Below are 16,911 nucleotides of genomic sequence, written 5' to 3'. Positions count from 1 at the left end.
ATCACCCACACATACCACCATTCCTCTCACACACACACAGTCACCCACACCTACCACCATTACCCTCACACACACACAGTCACTCACACATACCACCATTACCCTCACCCACAATCACCCACACATACCACCATTCGCCTCACACACACATCACCCACACCTACCACCATTCCCCTCACACACACATCACCCACACCTACCAACCATTCGCCTCACACACACACATCACCCACACCTACCACCATTCCCCTCACACACACACAGTCACCCACACATACCACCATTACCCTCACCCACAATCACCCACACATACCACCATTCGCCTCACACACACATCACCCACACCTACCACCATTCCCCTCACACACACACATCACCCACACCTACCACCATTCCCCTCACACACACACATCACCCACACCTACCACCATTCCCCTCACACACACACAGTCACCCACACCTACCACCATTACCCTCACACACACACAGTCACCCACACATACCACCATTACCCTCACCCACAATCACCCACACATACCACCATTCGCCTCACACACACATCACCCACACCTACCACCATTCCCCTCACACACACACATCACCCACACCTACCAACCATTCGCCTCAAACACACACATCACCCACACCTACCACCATTACCCTCACACACACACAGTCACCCACACATACCACCATTACCCTCACCCACAATCACCCACACATACCACCATTCGCCTCGCACACACATCACCCACACCTACCACCATTCCCCTCACACACACACACATCACCCACACCAACCAACCATTCGCCTCACACACACACATCACCCACACCTACCACCATTCCCCTCACACACACACAGTCACCCACACATACCACCATTACCCTCACACACAATCACCCACACATACCACCATTCGCCTCACACACATCACCCACACCTACCACCATTCCCCTCACACACACACATCACCCACACCTATCACCATTACCCTCACACACAATCACCCACACATACCACCATTCGCCTCACACACACATCACCCACACCTACCACCATTACCCTCACACACAAATCACACACACATACCACCATTCCCCTCACGCACACACATCACCCACACATACCACCATTCCCCTCACGCACACACATCACCCACACCTACCACCATTCCCCTCACGCACACACATCACCCACACCTACCACCATTCCCCTCACACACACATACGAAGTGCGTCCCGAAAGATATTAATTAAAAAAAAAATGTGTGCGTGCAATGTAAAAAAGTTTGCACTGTTTACAAGGAAAATCCTTGGAAACCCTGTTGCCAACGATATCACGTCGTGTAAAACTACAAGACAAAGCTTCGCAAAATTACGTATGGTACAAAGCTCTGCGTTGGAGTTACAGTTGACATCCTTGGCAACTGAGTTTTCAAGAGCTTTCCATGTAAAAGTACAATTTTTTTTTTACAGTGTGGAGTCCAGATGCGACAGAAGTGAATTTACTTGGAAACACAATTCTTTTAAGCTGAGGTTGCAGATTATATATATATATATGTATATATGCAAGTGTGCGAGTTATAAATTATTCTATTACAAGAATACAAGTGTGCAAGGATGCAATTGTGCTAGCATGCAAGTGTGTAAGAGTTCAACTGTGCAATTATACTTAGTCATTTTTACCTCTCTCCAGTCGTCTCCATCTATACCGGTTCCTCCACCACGTATTTAACTATTCCCCTCATGCGATCGGAATTTTCCTGAAGCTAGAAAATTTTAGCCACCTCGGTGAAGAAGTTGCGCTTCAGAAATTACAATTCAATGTTATCTCCTTCAAAGTATGATCCTTGAAAAGCTATACAGCGATTATATGATTTTTACATTATTCATAGCAATGGGCGAAGTAAATTTTTGTTAGTTTGCAGAGAGCGCTCATCACAGCTTGTTGAATGTTTTCGATTTGTCCCAAAATGAGTTCCCTTAAGATGAAATTTCAGCTTGGGAAAAAGAAAAAAATCGAATGGAGCCAGATCTGGACTGTAAGGTGACTGGGGAAATGTTGGTGCGTTTCTCTGAGTCAAAGGAAGCGGGATCCATGAAGAGGTGATCTCCGGCTTCACCCTCAATACTCTCTTCCGAAATCGTTCAAGGATTTCCCGATAAAAAGTCTGGCTGATCATGGTACCTTGATGTGCGAACTCTTTGTGAACCACTTCTTTTGCATAAAAAACACCAAATCAACATCTTTTTGACACGTGATTTGCTCATGCGCACTTCATCCCAACGCGCGCTGCCACACTGTCCTGTCCACACGGCAAGTTTTGGCTCAGAAAAACGTATCAATACTTTCCCAGCCACCCTCCAGTCTAACTCTGGCTCCCTACGATCTTTATCTATTTCCCAAGCGGAAATTGCATCTTAAGGGGACTCATTTGGAGACTATATAAAACATTCAACAAGCTGTGACGAGCGCTGCGCGCAGACTTACAGAAAATGAGGAGTATGTAAATGTATTTCCGGCGTCTGCTGCCGGTGAATGGTGGTGGTGGCGGTGTATGATGCCTTGGAACCTACATCTTAAATGACGTCATGGTAGAAATCTTGGACTCAAAAACCTCACAATTCCTCTGAAATGACTCAAAATGACTCAAAATTCCTAGAAATTTCCCTATTTCGAGGGCAAAATTCCCGTTTTGAGGGAAAATTTCCCGTTTTATTTCTCAAAAATTCAAAAATTCGGAATTTGGATTGCCTTGAAAGAATATTGCCTTCGAAAGAACCCGAAAACTCTGCAAAGCGGCTTAAAGTCCGCATCAATAAGCCGCCATAAGCCGCCGAGGTCACGACCTTGACCTTGACCATAAACATGAGATTCTTTAATTTTTGACCACAAAATTCCGAAAAATTCCAAAAAATATAAACAAATTGCTTACTTCAAATGTTTAGTTATGCAAACCATCCCAGTCCTCAAAAGATTCCCAGCGAGATTAAACATGCAATTTATGTATACATTTTTTTAAAAATTCTTAAAAAAACAATTTTTTAAATATTAACAAATTACGTCACACCCGCCATCTTGGATTCTAGAAATGTTGCACTTATTGTTACGTCCGTCATCTTGGTAAGATCCTAATATATTGGCCGACAGCTTAAGACTTCTACATGCTTCGCTTTGTGCAGGAAATTATTCGCACATAAAAGAAGTAGCCTTCATACTCAAAGAAATACAATACCTGCATTTGTATACATTTAAAAAAAATTATAATTTTGATTTTTTAAAAAATGACGGTTTATATTTCACGAAATCTGATTTCCAACTAAGCCTGAGTTCTCGCGACTGCATGTTCATGTGTGTATTACGTGTCCTGTGTTTTTTTTTTGTATTTATTGCGTGCCCTGCGTGTACTGTGAGTCCATTGCATGACCTGTATGTACAGTGTTTTCATTATGTATGTAGTTGTGTACAGTGTTTTCATTGTGTGTGTATGGTGTATAAAGAATTTTCATTGTTTGTGTACTGTGTGTTCATTGCGTATCCAGTGTGTCCATTGCGTGTCCTGTATGTGTACTGTGTGTCCATTGTTTGTCCTGTGTGTTAATTGTGTGTTTAATTTTTTGTGTACTGTGTGTTCATTGCGTATTCTGTGTGTGCACTGTGTGTGTAGTGTGTTTCCAGTGTGTGTACTGTGTGTCCATTGTGTGTATTGTGTTTTCTTTTCATTTATTTGATGCGTGTCGTTTCGTTAAATGTGCGTATTCAAATCTGTAGAGCTCTGAATATTTACTGGTTCAAAACGTCTTGGACTTGATAAACTATTTTTCAGGGATACTTTAGTCCTTTAGTAATCGTCAAACATTTTCCGTTGGTCTAATTGTTTGTAATTGAATGTATCGATACTCTAGGTTTGACAGTTCGAAGACTTTGTCTTGACTGCTTGAAATATGTTATATTTTTATCGACGATGAAGGTTTGTGGTTCGAAGACGTCTGGCCTATACACCTAACATTGTACATGACCTGGTCTCGTGCTCCGAAGACAGTTGGCCTATACGTATAGCACTTGACATGAACTGGTTACAATGTATGTAATTCATCGAAAAATATAACGACTTCCGTATTTGGCAGTGCAACAAGATATTTAATTCGTCGGACAAGTATCTTGTATATGTCGTTTTTAGTAGAGAGAATGTTTAATAAACTCCACGAAATGTAATAGAAAATTTTTTTATTGGATTTTAAGTTTTAGTTACTCTTAACACTGGTCGAGAATAGAACCAAGGACGGATATTAATTGATTCAATCATTGTTTTAATAGCAAGATGGCCGACGTCCTGGAAATAAATTATTACTGGACTCTAGCGGGTAAAAATTCAACTAACATGGTGGTAACATTCTCTAGCAGACGAAAACAATATGTCGAATCCAAGATGGCGATCTCCAGCAGACTAAAACAAAATAACGTACGCTACGTCATACTAGCTGGTAATATATTTTACCTTGGCATTAGTGGTGGATGGTCAGTCTGACGGTGGCTTCTGTGGAGGAAGTCTCCATCGTCATTTTTTTTTCTCTCGGCGTGTTCGAAACAAAGATTCTAAGTTTCATGACGTAAGTGCGTTAGTTAAAATTTTATAAATTTTTTTAAAATTATTTTAATAAATTTAAAATTTTCCCGAAATTATGTCTAAATAAATACGAGTTTCAAAATTGGTGGACAGTTTTAAAAATAGCAGGAGTATGTTTTATTAAAATTTTATTAATTAAATATTGTTATTAAATTAAAAAAATTTCCCGGTTCTTCAGCTTAATAATTACGGATTTTAAACATGGCGGCCATAACGACACAACTACGGGGACGTCACAATTAAAAATGGCGGCCATTACATTTTATTTGCCGAGGTCATGACCTCTGCGGCTTAGTGTGGAATGTCACTGGGGAATTTAAGCCACTTTGGCGAATTTTCAAGCCGTTGACATTTTTGAAGAATAATTCGGAAATTTTTCACTCGAAATAGGAAAAATTTTATTTTTCAGATTTTTTATATTTATTTGCGAATATTTTTTTCTAAAAAATTTGAATTTTTGGTGAATTTTAGTGGATTTTGAGGAATTTTGAGTCATTTGTGGAAAATTTGGATGGTCGGTTTCAAAGTCAAGGTCATTGTTATTCAATATGGCCGCCGTGCTTTCAGAATCCGAGATGGTGGACACAATCCACAATCTACACAATCCACACGCTGAACCCTGCTGTCGGAACGACTATTACTTATGTTGTATATTAGTTTATTGGCTATAGCTGAAGTACCTGTGATTATATATGGCAGACTATAGGCAGAACACACTCGCACTTCTCGTTATACGTACATGCCCCTTCTCGTGCGTACGCCACTGCTGCGCCTCGAATAAAAAAAATCAAACGATAAAATGCCTGTTGCCATGGAGACGCAGAAGGCATCAACAGTACACTAGCCCTTGCCATGGATACGAACAAATCAGCAATATATATATATTTATAAATTGCCATACAAAATTTCATCCGCTATTTAAACCCATTGGAGGATGAATTTTCTAAAATCCTTCCTTAGTGATTACCTACGTTGTATAAGAAATGCCTGTTCAAAATTTCTTGTTTCTATACCCACCGGTTTAAGCAGTGCAATGTCTGTCAATCAGTATTACATTTTTTACTAGGTAGATAAGAAGTTACATGTGCATGAATTATTATTATAAAACGCATATATATATATTTTAGAATGGTTTTGGTGAACGTAACGGATTTGATTAAGTTTGTGGGTTAACTCCTGGGAAATCACTTCATTATTCTAATGCAGTATAGAATGCACATGATTGTACACGTTAACGTCATTGGATCACTAGTTTTGTATCACGCCCTGGAGGACTAGAAGCCAATGGAAAAACGCCAATAATGTGCGATCCGGAGAGGTGGTGAGATGTGGCAGACGCCAATGAACATGTGGCATCGACTCGATTACACACACGTTTGTAGATTCTAGCCTGATGTTAAAAAACTTACTCAATTTTTGCCGGTCTTTCAGAAATAAATTACGCTACACCGACTGTACAACCAAGGTCGGTTGCAAAAAAAAAGTCTGAGGCCCTACTTTCCTTTATTTTTTTACGATTGCAGCCTAAAGCTGGATGAATTAACCGAAATAATTAATTTCTGGTTACTTGAGGTCATTTTATACGGCGAATTTTGTTGTAATGAATGGGTTTGGGGGAGAGGGGGTAAATGGGATTACCCTGTGGTTAACTAACCGGCTCAAGGAAAATTCGGCGGCGTTTACCAAGACATGAACAATTATAAAAATACAAATGGATAGGCCTATTATAGTAATTATTCATGAACATACAAACATTCACGTATTCGTCGGGTCAGAAGCGAATAAATTTTATAATTCTGGAAGAGGCGGATTACAAGAGGGTTTTTCTTCATAATAAATATCTCCCAGTGAAACACGAGTCCGAAATTCTACAGAAAAATTTATAAATCCTTCAAATGCTTTTTTAACGTATTTATGACCTGAAGTCATGTAAAGTCATAATATTGCGTTTTATCTGAATTTTCAAGAAACTAACAACTGAGGCTTTTCATAGCAAAGTGAATTTATAAAAATGCCTGAAAAGGAAAATACTTAAAGCGATTTTATTAGAACTGTTTACCAATATCACATCTGCGTTAAAATAATTTGCGGCCAGGAAAAGGTAGGTTCTATTTAGAGCCACGATTATTTTGTAGATTCATTTCACTCCAGATTAGACTCAAATAACCTATACGTAAACAAGCCTTTCAGAGTGCTCATTCGTCGATGGAATTGCATTCTTCGGCGTATTACACGTGGTTGGGTAATCACTTCTTCTCCTTGTCTTTATTAGTTCTAGGTAGTCGAAGGCGTGACAAGAGCTCTGCAGTCCAATCATCAACGTGAAGGAAATGTAAATGTCTTTCAAGTCTATTTTCTTACCCATTGAATTCGCGAAATATTCGTGGCATAGGCATATTTGATCTATAGTGTGGTTTTTTAAAGCCTGTGGTGGGTATGTAACGGATTTTATTATTGGAGGGGGGGGGGGGGGTGTTTATCACCCCTCCCAGGGGACAGCCACGGTCGTAGATGGAAACAACCTAATCCAACAGACGGTCTTGTCCCCTCCACACTGTCATTTTTTTTAAATGTTAAATGGAACAGTGTTATTAATGGGAAATTAAGATTTGTATCAATTAGCGCATTTACATGAAAACAACTGTGTAAATATAAAATAATGTTCGCAGTAACACCTGGTTCGTATTCTTGTCCGGGATTTATGCTTTTTTTGTCCAGTAGCTTCAATGGTTAAAATTATTTGTAAACCGTTCCATAAAAAACTTTCCCGTGTTAACATGTGCACATAATAATCACGATGCAAAAAAATTAAGACTAATTGTTGGTTTTTCGATACTTTTCCGTGATTTTAAAACGTAATACTTGGATGAAACATCAATTTAAATCTAATATTATGCACCAGTTTTCGTAAAAAAGAAAACCTATACGTATAAAATAGGATGTTGGTATGTTTGACGTTGATAAACTCCGACACAGTTTGACCGATCACCATGAAAGTTGGCACTTCGAAGTGCTTTTTTAATTGTATAAAATTTTTATGCGATTCATTTTTTTTTTGTAATACGCCACTAGATGGCGCTGCAGCGTATCAACTTCTGAACCGTTCAACCGATCGCCATGAAAATTGGTAGGTATACATATATATTTGAACACGGAAAATGTTTTCGTGCTATCAAATTTTGCCATAACTCGCCGCTAGTAGTCGCTGCCGCGCATCAACTTCTAAACCGTTCAACCGATCGCCATGGGTAAATCATAGGTCGCAGACATACAAACAGAAATTGTGTTTCTTTTCTCTATGTCCACTACGCTATGCGTTTTGCTTTGACTCGCGGACAATACCTATATCACCCTGTGTTCAGCCCAGGCGAAACCGGGCACTGCAGCTTTTCATATATGCAATGTGTAGAAACCTGCGAAATTCGCGGTTTCGATGGCAGCTGGTTTGTCTGTGATTCGATCCTTCTTTGGTTGAGGGTTTATAACTGGTTGAGATTCTTCCAGATGAACGGTAAGCCAATAGCAGAATCATCTAAGAGCAATATGTGTTTGAATTCTGGCCTATCACCGAATTAATCCACGAATTTCGCAGGTCTCTAGCAAAGTGTTGTACAGAGTTAGTGTTAAAAAACGCTTTTCCTTGACACCTGGGTTGAAAAAGGAATATGGTTTTTTGTAAAAGTACGGAATTGTTGGTTTTTTTTTTTTTTGCGGCGAGCAGCTGAGGGACGAGGACCGGCTGACGGCGGACCTGGACGTGCGGTGGCCGGCGGCGCGGCTGTCGCTGTCGCCCGGGCTGGTGCACACGTACCCGGAGCAGCCCGTCGTCGCCTCGCTCGAGTTCCCGCCGCAGTCGTGCCCCTACGCCGCCGGCGGCCTGGTGCCGGAGCTGTGGCTGGACCTGGTGCACTGCGGCTCGAGCCGCGACGGCTGCCGCCTGCGCAACCACTCACTGTCGCAGGTGCGCCGCCTTCCTCCACTCTCATGCGCCTTTGCACTCTTTCACTGTTTGTCGGAGGGAAAAATCTCAAGAATAAAAACTAAAAATCATAAACCCACAGAAAAAAAATTGGTTGTCTGTAAAGTCGGTTTACGGACGATAGTTAAACGTGACGTCATGACAAAACATTGATGACATGATTGATCCAGAAGAAAAGGAGACTGAGCCGTAATAGGTTTTTGCAACCAAACCATTTAGGCATTAAAAATATTATATTCTTTGAGGAAGAATTTTTTTTTTTAAATTTTCTATCTTTTGTATGATAAAATCTACCTCTGCATACTTTTATGAATAAAATTGAATCATTTTTATTGAATTATCCAATCGAGTGGAAGAGAGATGCCACGCATGTGTAGGCCCTACAATGAGCAAGAAGATAGATGCCACGCATGCGTACAATGAGCAAATAGGACACATCCGTAATGGGACATCCGTAGTGGGACACTTTTTCGTGCGTGCAGCCGGCGTTCATCGATTTATTAGACGTTTTCACGTCAAAAAATTGGTTGTCTGTATAGTCGGTTTACGGACGATAGTTTAAAGTGACAACGCCATAACAAAACATCGATGAAATGATTGCATACTTTTATGAATAAAACTGAATCATTTTTATTGAATTATCACTATTTTGTATGGATTACAAAGAAGGAGTGAAATGAAATCTACAATTTAATTCATAAATTTACTTTTATTTGCACTCATTAATTCAAATATGTTTATTACTTTAACGAAGAGTTTATTTTAACTATAACTTTTATACATGTTTGCTATTTAACTTCTTCCAATCTGTGTTATTCTGTTAAGGATAGGACGATGATAGGAAAAGTAGGAAACGAATGGGAGTGTTTCAAGTTTTATGTGCCTCGAAAAAGTCAAATCGATGGTTGTTCCAATAGAGTGGAAGAGAGATAGATGCGACGCAAGCGTACAATGAGCGTAACAGGACACAGCGTAACGGGACAATGTGCGAAACGGTACACTTTTTCGTGCGTGTAGCTGGCGTTCATCTATTTATTAGACGTTGTCACGTCAAAAACAACAAGCCTAAATCAGCTGATGTCAAACAGATGAACCAAACGATGAACTTAAACAGTTATTATGGACAGCACACAAACGAAAGCACAGACACAGACAGACTGTTCATCGAAACTGATTTGTCATAGGAGGAAACCTAATACTGTGTTCGTCGGTGTTGTCCTTAATGTATGTTTATGTTCATCTTTGTGTTCGTATATTTGTCACGTTTTCCAGGTTTTGTTTGTCTGCCTGAATTTACTGTTATTGTTGAAACTGTCTTGCCATTTTCAGCCCACTGTGTTAGCCTGTGCTGTTATTTTATTTTTCGTGGCTGAATTCCTTCAACGGGATTCTCGTGCTGTCTGATATTTAAGTTTGAATGTATTCATTTGTGCTGTCATCGTCGTGTTATCCATAATACCTGTTTAGGTACATCGTTGGGTTTATCTGTTTGACATAGCTGATTTAGGCTTGTTCTATGTGGGTTTATGTTTTCAATTTTTATTTCTTAGTTTGCGTTCTTGGATTTTTTCCATGACAAACAGTGCAAAACTGCAGTGGCGTATGTCCAAGAAATTGTATTGGATCAAGGAGTATAGGAGCCAACAGAGACGCACGCCTACAGATTCTCGTGCTGTGCCTCAGCTGCCGACTTATTCGACGATCATCGGAATAGCGAGTGGAACTCGCAGCTGTACAGTCTCCAACTAATTCACGTGAGATACCTCGTAAATGATACTAGTTTTCATTTTAGCGATAAACACCACTTTTTGGATAGCGACTGTTCGTTCGTAACTCTTTCTATGTCACTCTTGTCATACAGTGTATAGTTAAATATGGTAGCTGCCTGTACCTTACGCTTGCTGACATATAAACAATTTCCTTTAATTTCAGTGTTTCTTTTTTATTAAAGAAGATATTAGTTAAATGAAACATTACTATTTTCCAACAGAGTCCTGTAGCAACAAACTTCACAACACTTTATTTGTTCACATGACTCCGTCACAGTTTCCTTGTCTTACTTGCTGCCAAGTTCTCATTGTGTGCATATCTCCTAAATTTGTTTAACATTATTCTTTTAATTTATAATCAGTAATGTTTTAAACCTTTATTTCTAATAAAAAAATACTTTGGGTAAAATAAACGAAGTGGTAAAATATATAAAATTAATTTATAACCTACCAAAATAAAGATCAAAATTTATTTCTACCTATGCTATAAGGTTAGACTTGTATGTTCATAACAGGTTACAGTAATTGTCAAGATAATTATTGAAATAATATTCGTGTATAAATCTATGATAGTGTTGATTTAATAAGATAAGATGTAATGCCGACATATATCCTGATTTCCCCCCCTCTAAATTGCAATAATTCTTGTTGGTTTTGATAACAATACAACGTGTAACTTTTTTTTTTTCAGAAAAATCCAAAAATTAAAAGAAAAATATTTGTCATTAACACTCACGCACAGATATAACACATAAACACACATCACGAATTCACTGAACCAAGTACAGAAAAACGATACTGACACTGGTATACTGAAGAGCAGTAACATTTTCCATTCAGACAGGGCATTCTTGGATCACATGTTGGAAATCATATTTTATGTTTTATCCGGTATAACGTTTACCTGAAAGAATCAACTGGTCCATTAGTTTTAAGCCAAGTTTATTTATTTCGAAAGTGACCGTTACATTTAGACTTTTTTTAACGATGTAAGCTCGACGCGTACACGTGTTTTGGACCTTTGGGCTCATGGTTGGGTGTGGTTCTCTCAGCTCTCATTTCTTCGCATTAGCGCTTCCGGACAGGAAACGAGGGAGACGGAGAAAGGGCGAAAGAGAGATGGAGAGAAAGAGCTCCGAAAAGAGCGTGGCGGAGGGAAGCACGGCTGAAACTAATTTCGTAATGGAATACCGTTGGAGGGACTATTTTAATCCAATTGCGAACCGCCTACCACTTCGTCGTCCTTGTTTTAATGGAGTAGAAATATTTGAGCTGACATTAAATTACAGTCCGCCCCGTCTCGCGCTGCGAAGGTTCGGGCTTCTGAACCCGCCGCAGGTCATTTACTTATGCGTGTTTTGTATTTCGTGCACAAAGTCAGTTGATAACACAGAGTGCCTGTAAAAAAATATCCCAGTTTCAATGTTATATCATAACAACTAACCATACATCAAATTGAAGCTAAACAAAACCTAATTTTCTTACAAAAGTTAATTATTTGTACCTTTAGTTATACGGCACACATCCAACCTAAAGTCCAATTCTTCCCACACTTTGGTTAACAAATCCGAAGTAATGGAAGCAATAATAGCCTCTTCAATTATGTGTCTCAACTCTGGCACATCATTAGGTAGCGGAGGAACTTGAACTCGATCTTTCATAAAGCACCCAAGGAAAAAAAATGGCATGGCGTTTATGTCAGGTGAACGTGGAGGCCAGAGAAAACGGGCTCTGTCGCCTCGACCATTACGACCAATCCAACGGTTAGGGACTTGTACGTTCAACAACTCTCGTACAAAGAGTTTCCAATGGGGAGGGGCTCCATCCTGTTGCCAAATAGAGTATACTGGTTCACACTCTACTAATTGCGGAAAAGAGCCATTCGTTCAACACAGGTGGCGCTGCAATCGAGAACACAACAAAGCAGTTCTCGCGCATGCTCTTATCTAAAACTCTTTGATTGTGTCTTTGAACTAACGCTCTTCAACGCTTACAGTTGATACTATTAAATATTATAGTTGGGACTTTTTTTATGGACATATTGTATAAAAGGTAGACTAGTACTTATATTTCATTAACACATCCGTTAAAAAAAATTGTCTTTCGGCTCGGCTTGAATGCGCAGGTGCATTTAGAACTTAAAAATTCTGTACGTTGGAGCAGAAAAGATAGAAAAACATTTTGAATATACACTGTTAGAAAATACCTGTCAATTTATGGCCTTTGAACGAAAAATTTAAATCAAATAAACGAAGAGTTCGTTATTTCAAATAAGTGAATCTTCGTTTAAACTACGCCGAATGTCGCCTCCCGAATCGGATGTTTCGTTCTAAAGAACGATAAACACACACGTAGACTAAAGAAGAATGTTCTTGCTGTATACTTGACCAGTTTTAATATTTTGTTAACATATAAAACATATCCGTTTGGATTTGTATTCAAAGTAGGTAAACGTAGTTTCATAAAATTTACGAATTTATCCGCCAATTTACGAATATCCCGGTATAATTTGTAAGCTGCATTCTTCGTGGAAAATTATAAAATAGCAATTGTTTTATAAATAAAAACAATCGTTATTAACATAAAGTATTAAATTTAAAAATTATAACTTTTTCACAATGTTGTCATACTCGGATATTGATAAAAATTTACACGAAAATAAACATTTAAAAAAAACATTTATTGTATTTTTTTAAATGGTCATGCCAATGTGTTGTAATCTAACCGGCGACCCTCACCACATGAAAGTAACGCGTTAGAAATCACGGCTACCTAGGATCACAATATTATTTTATTTCTTTAATAAAATTTTTTCCAGTGTCTAACACATTTCTATAAAACTTGTGAAATTGTATGTTTTATATAAATATTCATCACAATTCAACAAGTTTCTGTATTTTCTTATGTAGATAAACCGGACGTTTAACTATATATTCCACAGGAGTGTAATGTTTGTTTTAAACAACTAGGTATATTTTAGAATTAGTTTTGAAATAGCAAGAATCCGAGACGTCAGCGCGACGGACTTTGCGATTATAAAGTTTTTTTTACAGTTTTCGTCACTTTGCGAGAGCGACGTTACTGAAAAACTTTCTATAATTTGGTTTTTTAATGGTATTTAGTCTGGTGCGTTTGTAACATTGTTGTAACGCGTATATTTTTGAAGTATAAAATCATAGTTCTCGGTGTACGGTGTTTGGAAGGAGATTTTCGTGAATGGAAAGGAAGTCGCATGGAACTAAAATATGTAACCGTGGAGTTGCCATCTGTGGCGGATGGTGCGAACCAAAGTTCACAAAGCCAAAGGCGAACTCTATGTTATTTACTTTTTCATTAATTTTTACAAGATTAAATTCCTTTCCAAAAATCAAATCCAAAGTAGTGTTTTGTATGTTTTTCAATTCTTTTTCGCTTTTGTCGGAGCTGTTTCATTATATAGTTTAAAAAATTCAATCTGCAAATTGAATTATTTGATTGTCAACGTAGTTGCTCCTGCAACGAATTCTGGCGGTGCCTGCTGAGACTACGTGTGATTCGCGACAAGAAATTCTGTCCAATAAAACAGTTTCATATATTCATCACGAGCGACATTATTTTGAAGAATTCTGCGTTAAATTGCGTGTCCGAGTTTCGTACTCAAGTGTATTTGCTACATGAGAACACACGTGTTTGCTCGTTAACGTAGTTAGATGTTATACATCACTGGCGAGTACTGAAAGAGTAGCTGACATTCTTTTTCTGATTTATTTTTTTCTCTGTGAAATCTTTGAAATCAAATACCCACCTTTTTAAAGAGTAAAAATTAAATTTTGATTAAACATATTTCTCTCAAAAATGTTGATTAAAAAACTTGTAATCATTGATGGCTGTATTATGTATGGTTCATTCTGTGATGGCCATAAACATTTGATATGTAAACTTTTTTTTTTCGCTTGAGTAGAAACCTTTTTTTCGCAATAAGGCATCACGTCCTTTACGCTATTATGATTCTAGCATTATGAGAAAAAACTCAAAAAAATTTCATCCATTAATTTGTATTGCAAGTATGATAGATACGATTTCCGCAGATATCTAACTTCGTTTCGATTAAGTTTGGAACTGACAGGTGTGTGATGGTATCACTGAAAATGTTAACATTCAATCTGTGTTCGCAGTTAACTATTTGGTCAAATGCTTGTACAGAAATGCAGCTGGTTCAAAACCTTTGTTGTTTTATATTTTGAAAGAAAGATTCTAAAATAATAAAACATAGATTAAGAGAAATATGGGTGCAACGCAACTTCGCAAATAGAGGTATAGTGATGTATAGGAATGTGTGCAGATATTCTAGTGTACAAACATGCAAGATGCCATTGAGTTTTCCATTCGTCAGTCCTCTCTCTCCGCTCTCCAGATCTTCACTCCTGATAGTTGGTAGGTATTTTCTTTCGCCTCTGAGAGTTGCATTCTCGTTACACTATAATGAAGTCATTGAAGCGAATGTAAATATGTTTCATTTTTTTAAAAGAAGAAAAAATGACACGTGATCGAGTTTTGAGTACTCGTCGGAGTTGTGTAGAATCTACCCTCGGTAACGAGCAAATACACGTGTGTTGACATAATTCAAATATACTTCTTATTCAAAACGTGTACACGAAATTCAACATGGAATTCTTTAAAATAATGCGGTAGCGTGATAAATATACGCAGATTTTTTTTACAGCTACATTTATTGATTGGATCACGCGTAGTTTTCGCACAGAAGCTAAGCCGACTATCCAATCATTCGATTTGTAGTCCGAAAATTTAAACTACATGATGAAACGACTTCGATAAAAGCGAAAAATAAATTTAAAAAAAATAATAAAATCCCGGCCTTGGGCCTGATTTTCGACAAGGAGTTTTATTAAAATACTGCCTCTCTTGTTAAAAAAAACTAATTCATTAACCGTTAATACCGTAAAGTTTACCTTTGTCTTTGTGAACTTTGTTTCGCGCTGTCCTCCACAGATGGCAGCTCCGTGCGTTTGCACGTTTTCAGTTCCGCGCGCCTTTCGTCCCAGCTTATTTGGGCCTGATTTTCGACAAGTAGTTTTATTGAAATACTGCACCTCTTGTTAAAAAAAAAAATACATTAAACCGTTAATATTATAAAGTTGACCTTTGTCTTTGTGAACTTTGGTTCGCGCTGACCGCCACAGATGGCAGCTCCGTTTTCGGTTCCGCGCGCCGAGAGCTGAGACGAGACGTGTGTGTGCGGTATGTTCGGCGCGGCAGGTGCTGTACTCGGAGCAAGTGCGCGGCTACCCGCGGCGCCGCCAGGTGTCGCTCAAGTGCGAGCTGTTCGGGCTGGCGGGCCACTACGCGCTGCTGCTGCGCTCCGCCGTCCCCAGCAGCGTGCCGGTGCTGGGCAACGACTCCATGCCGGCCTACCTCAAGGTCAGTTCCCTCCTCCCAGCGCTCTGTGTCCCTCAGCTCGTACTTCCTCAGGTGAGGTGTGGGGGAAAAATATGGCGAGAAAGAATTTTTTTTTTTTTTGGCGATGTATGTGCACCACGCAAAAATAATTCACAGGATAAAAAAAGGCCACGCACATATAAAAATTATATATCTGCATTTAAATCGTTTACTTTAGCGTTTGATATCAGATACTGGTCCATATAATAATTGAAAACAGGAATTTGTTGTGAATCTTAGTGAATGGAATAGTTATTATAAACTTTTTCAAGTGTATTTATATAAGTGAGGTTTAGTTCCTACTTTTGTAAGCGCGTTATGAAAAAAAAAATACGAGGAATAATTTTTACGATGCGCGTGCACCATGCAACAAATTTTGACAGCATAAAAAAGGCTACATACGTATAAAAATTATATATGTATGTGCATTAAATCGAATGCTTTAGTGATTTATATTGGATACTGCTCCAAATAATTAAAAACATGAATTTGTGGTGAATGTTAGTGATATAATTTGTATTTATAAACTTTTTCAAGTGTATTTATATAAGTGAGGTTTTGTTCCCGTATGTATAAGGATGTCAGGTCGCTTGGAAGCTTCCATTGTCGCTGTCAGGGAGTGTCTGTGGAAGGTTTAGAAGTCTCCTGACTTTTCATTAGGACGTATGTGAATTGTTCCCGTATGTATAATTTTTTTCATTATACATTATAACATTGTTATTTAAAATAAATAAATAAAATAAATAATTTAGAATAAACTTTCTGCACCTTTATCGATCTTTATTATTAATAAAAATGGTCTATATTATTTTACAAAAAAAAATTAAATATATACATGTGTTTATATTAATATTGAATACTGATTATTTATCTAAAATTTAAAATTTTTGAATTTATACTTTACCAACCGTATTTTAATATCCTTACAGTCCTTTTATTATTTTATTTCTATTACGCTAATTATTTGTATGTATAATTGAAGATAGCTTTTTATTATTCCAAGGAAATATAACTTATAACGCGCGTAGCTTTCCAGTACTAATTAGGCAGATAAGAGAATAAAGGCCCATTTTTTATTATTTGATTATCTTTCTCG

The 16,911-nt window shown here is 38.1% G+C and overlaps 1 protein-coding gene across 1 annotated transcript in view; it reads left to right on the top strand.

Annotated features, from left to right (window-relative positions):
- Positions 1-3,968: 3,968 nt before the first annotated feature.
- Positions 3,969-16,911, top strand: part of LOC134542316 (uncharacterized) — a 94,773-nt gene continuing 81,830 nt past the window's right edge. The window contains exons 1-3 of the mRNA XM_063386465.1: positions 3,969-3,974; positions 8,353-8,592; positions 15,636-15,761. Coding sequence (XP_063242535.1) covers positions 3,969-3,974; positions 8,353-8,592; positions 15,636-15,761 — 372 coding nt within the window. The remainder of the gene's footprint in view (positions 3,975-8,352; positions 8,593-15,635; positions 15,762-16,911) is intronic.

Source organism: Bacillus rossius, assembly GCF_032445375.1.
Source record: "Bacillus rossius redtenbacheri isolate Brsri chromosome 4 unlocalized genomic scaffold, Brsri_v3 Brsri_v3_scf4_2, whole genome shotgun sequence".
In the NCBI taxonomy this organism is placed as follows: Eukaryota; Metazoa; Arthropoda; class Insecta; order Phasmatodea; family Bacillidae; genus Bacillus; species Bacillus rossius.
Note: the sequence above shows the minus strand (reverse complement) of the source record. Positions and strands in the feature narration are given on the sequence as shown.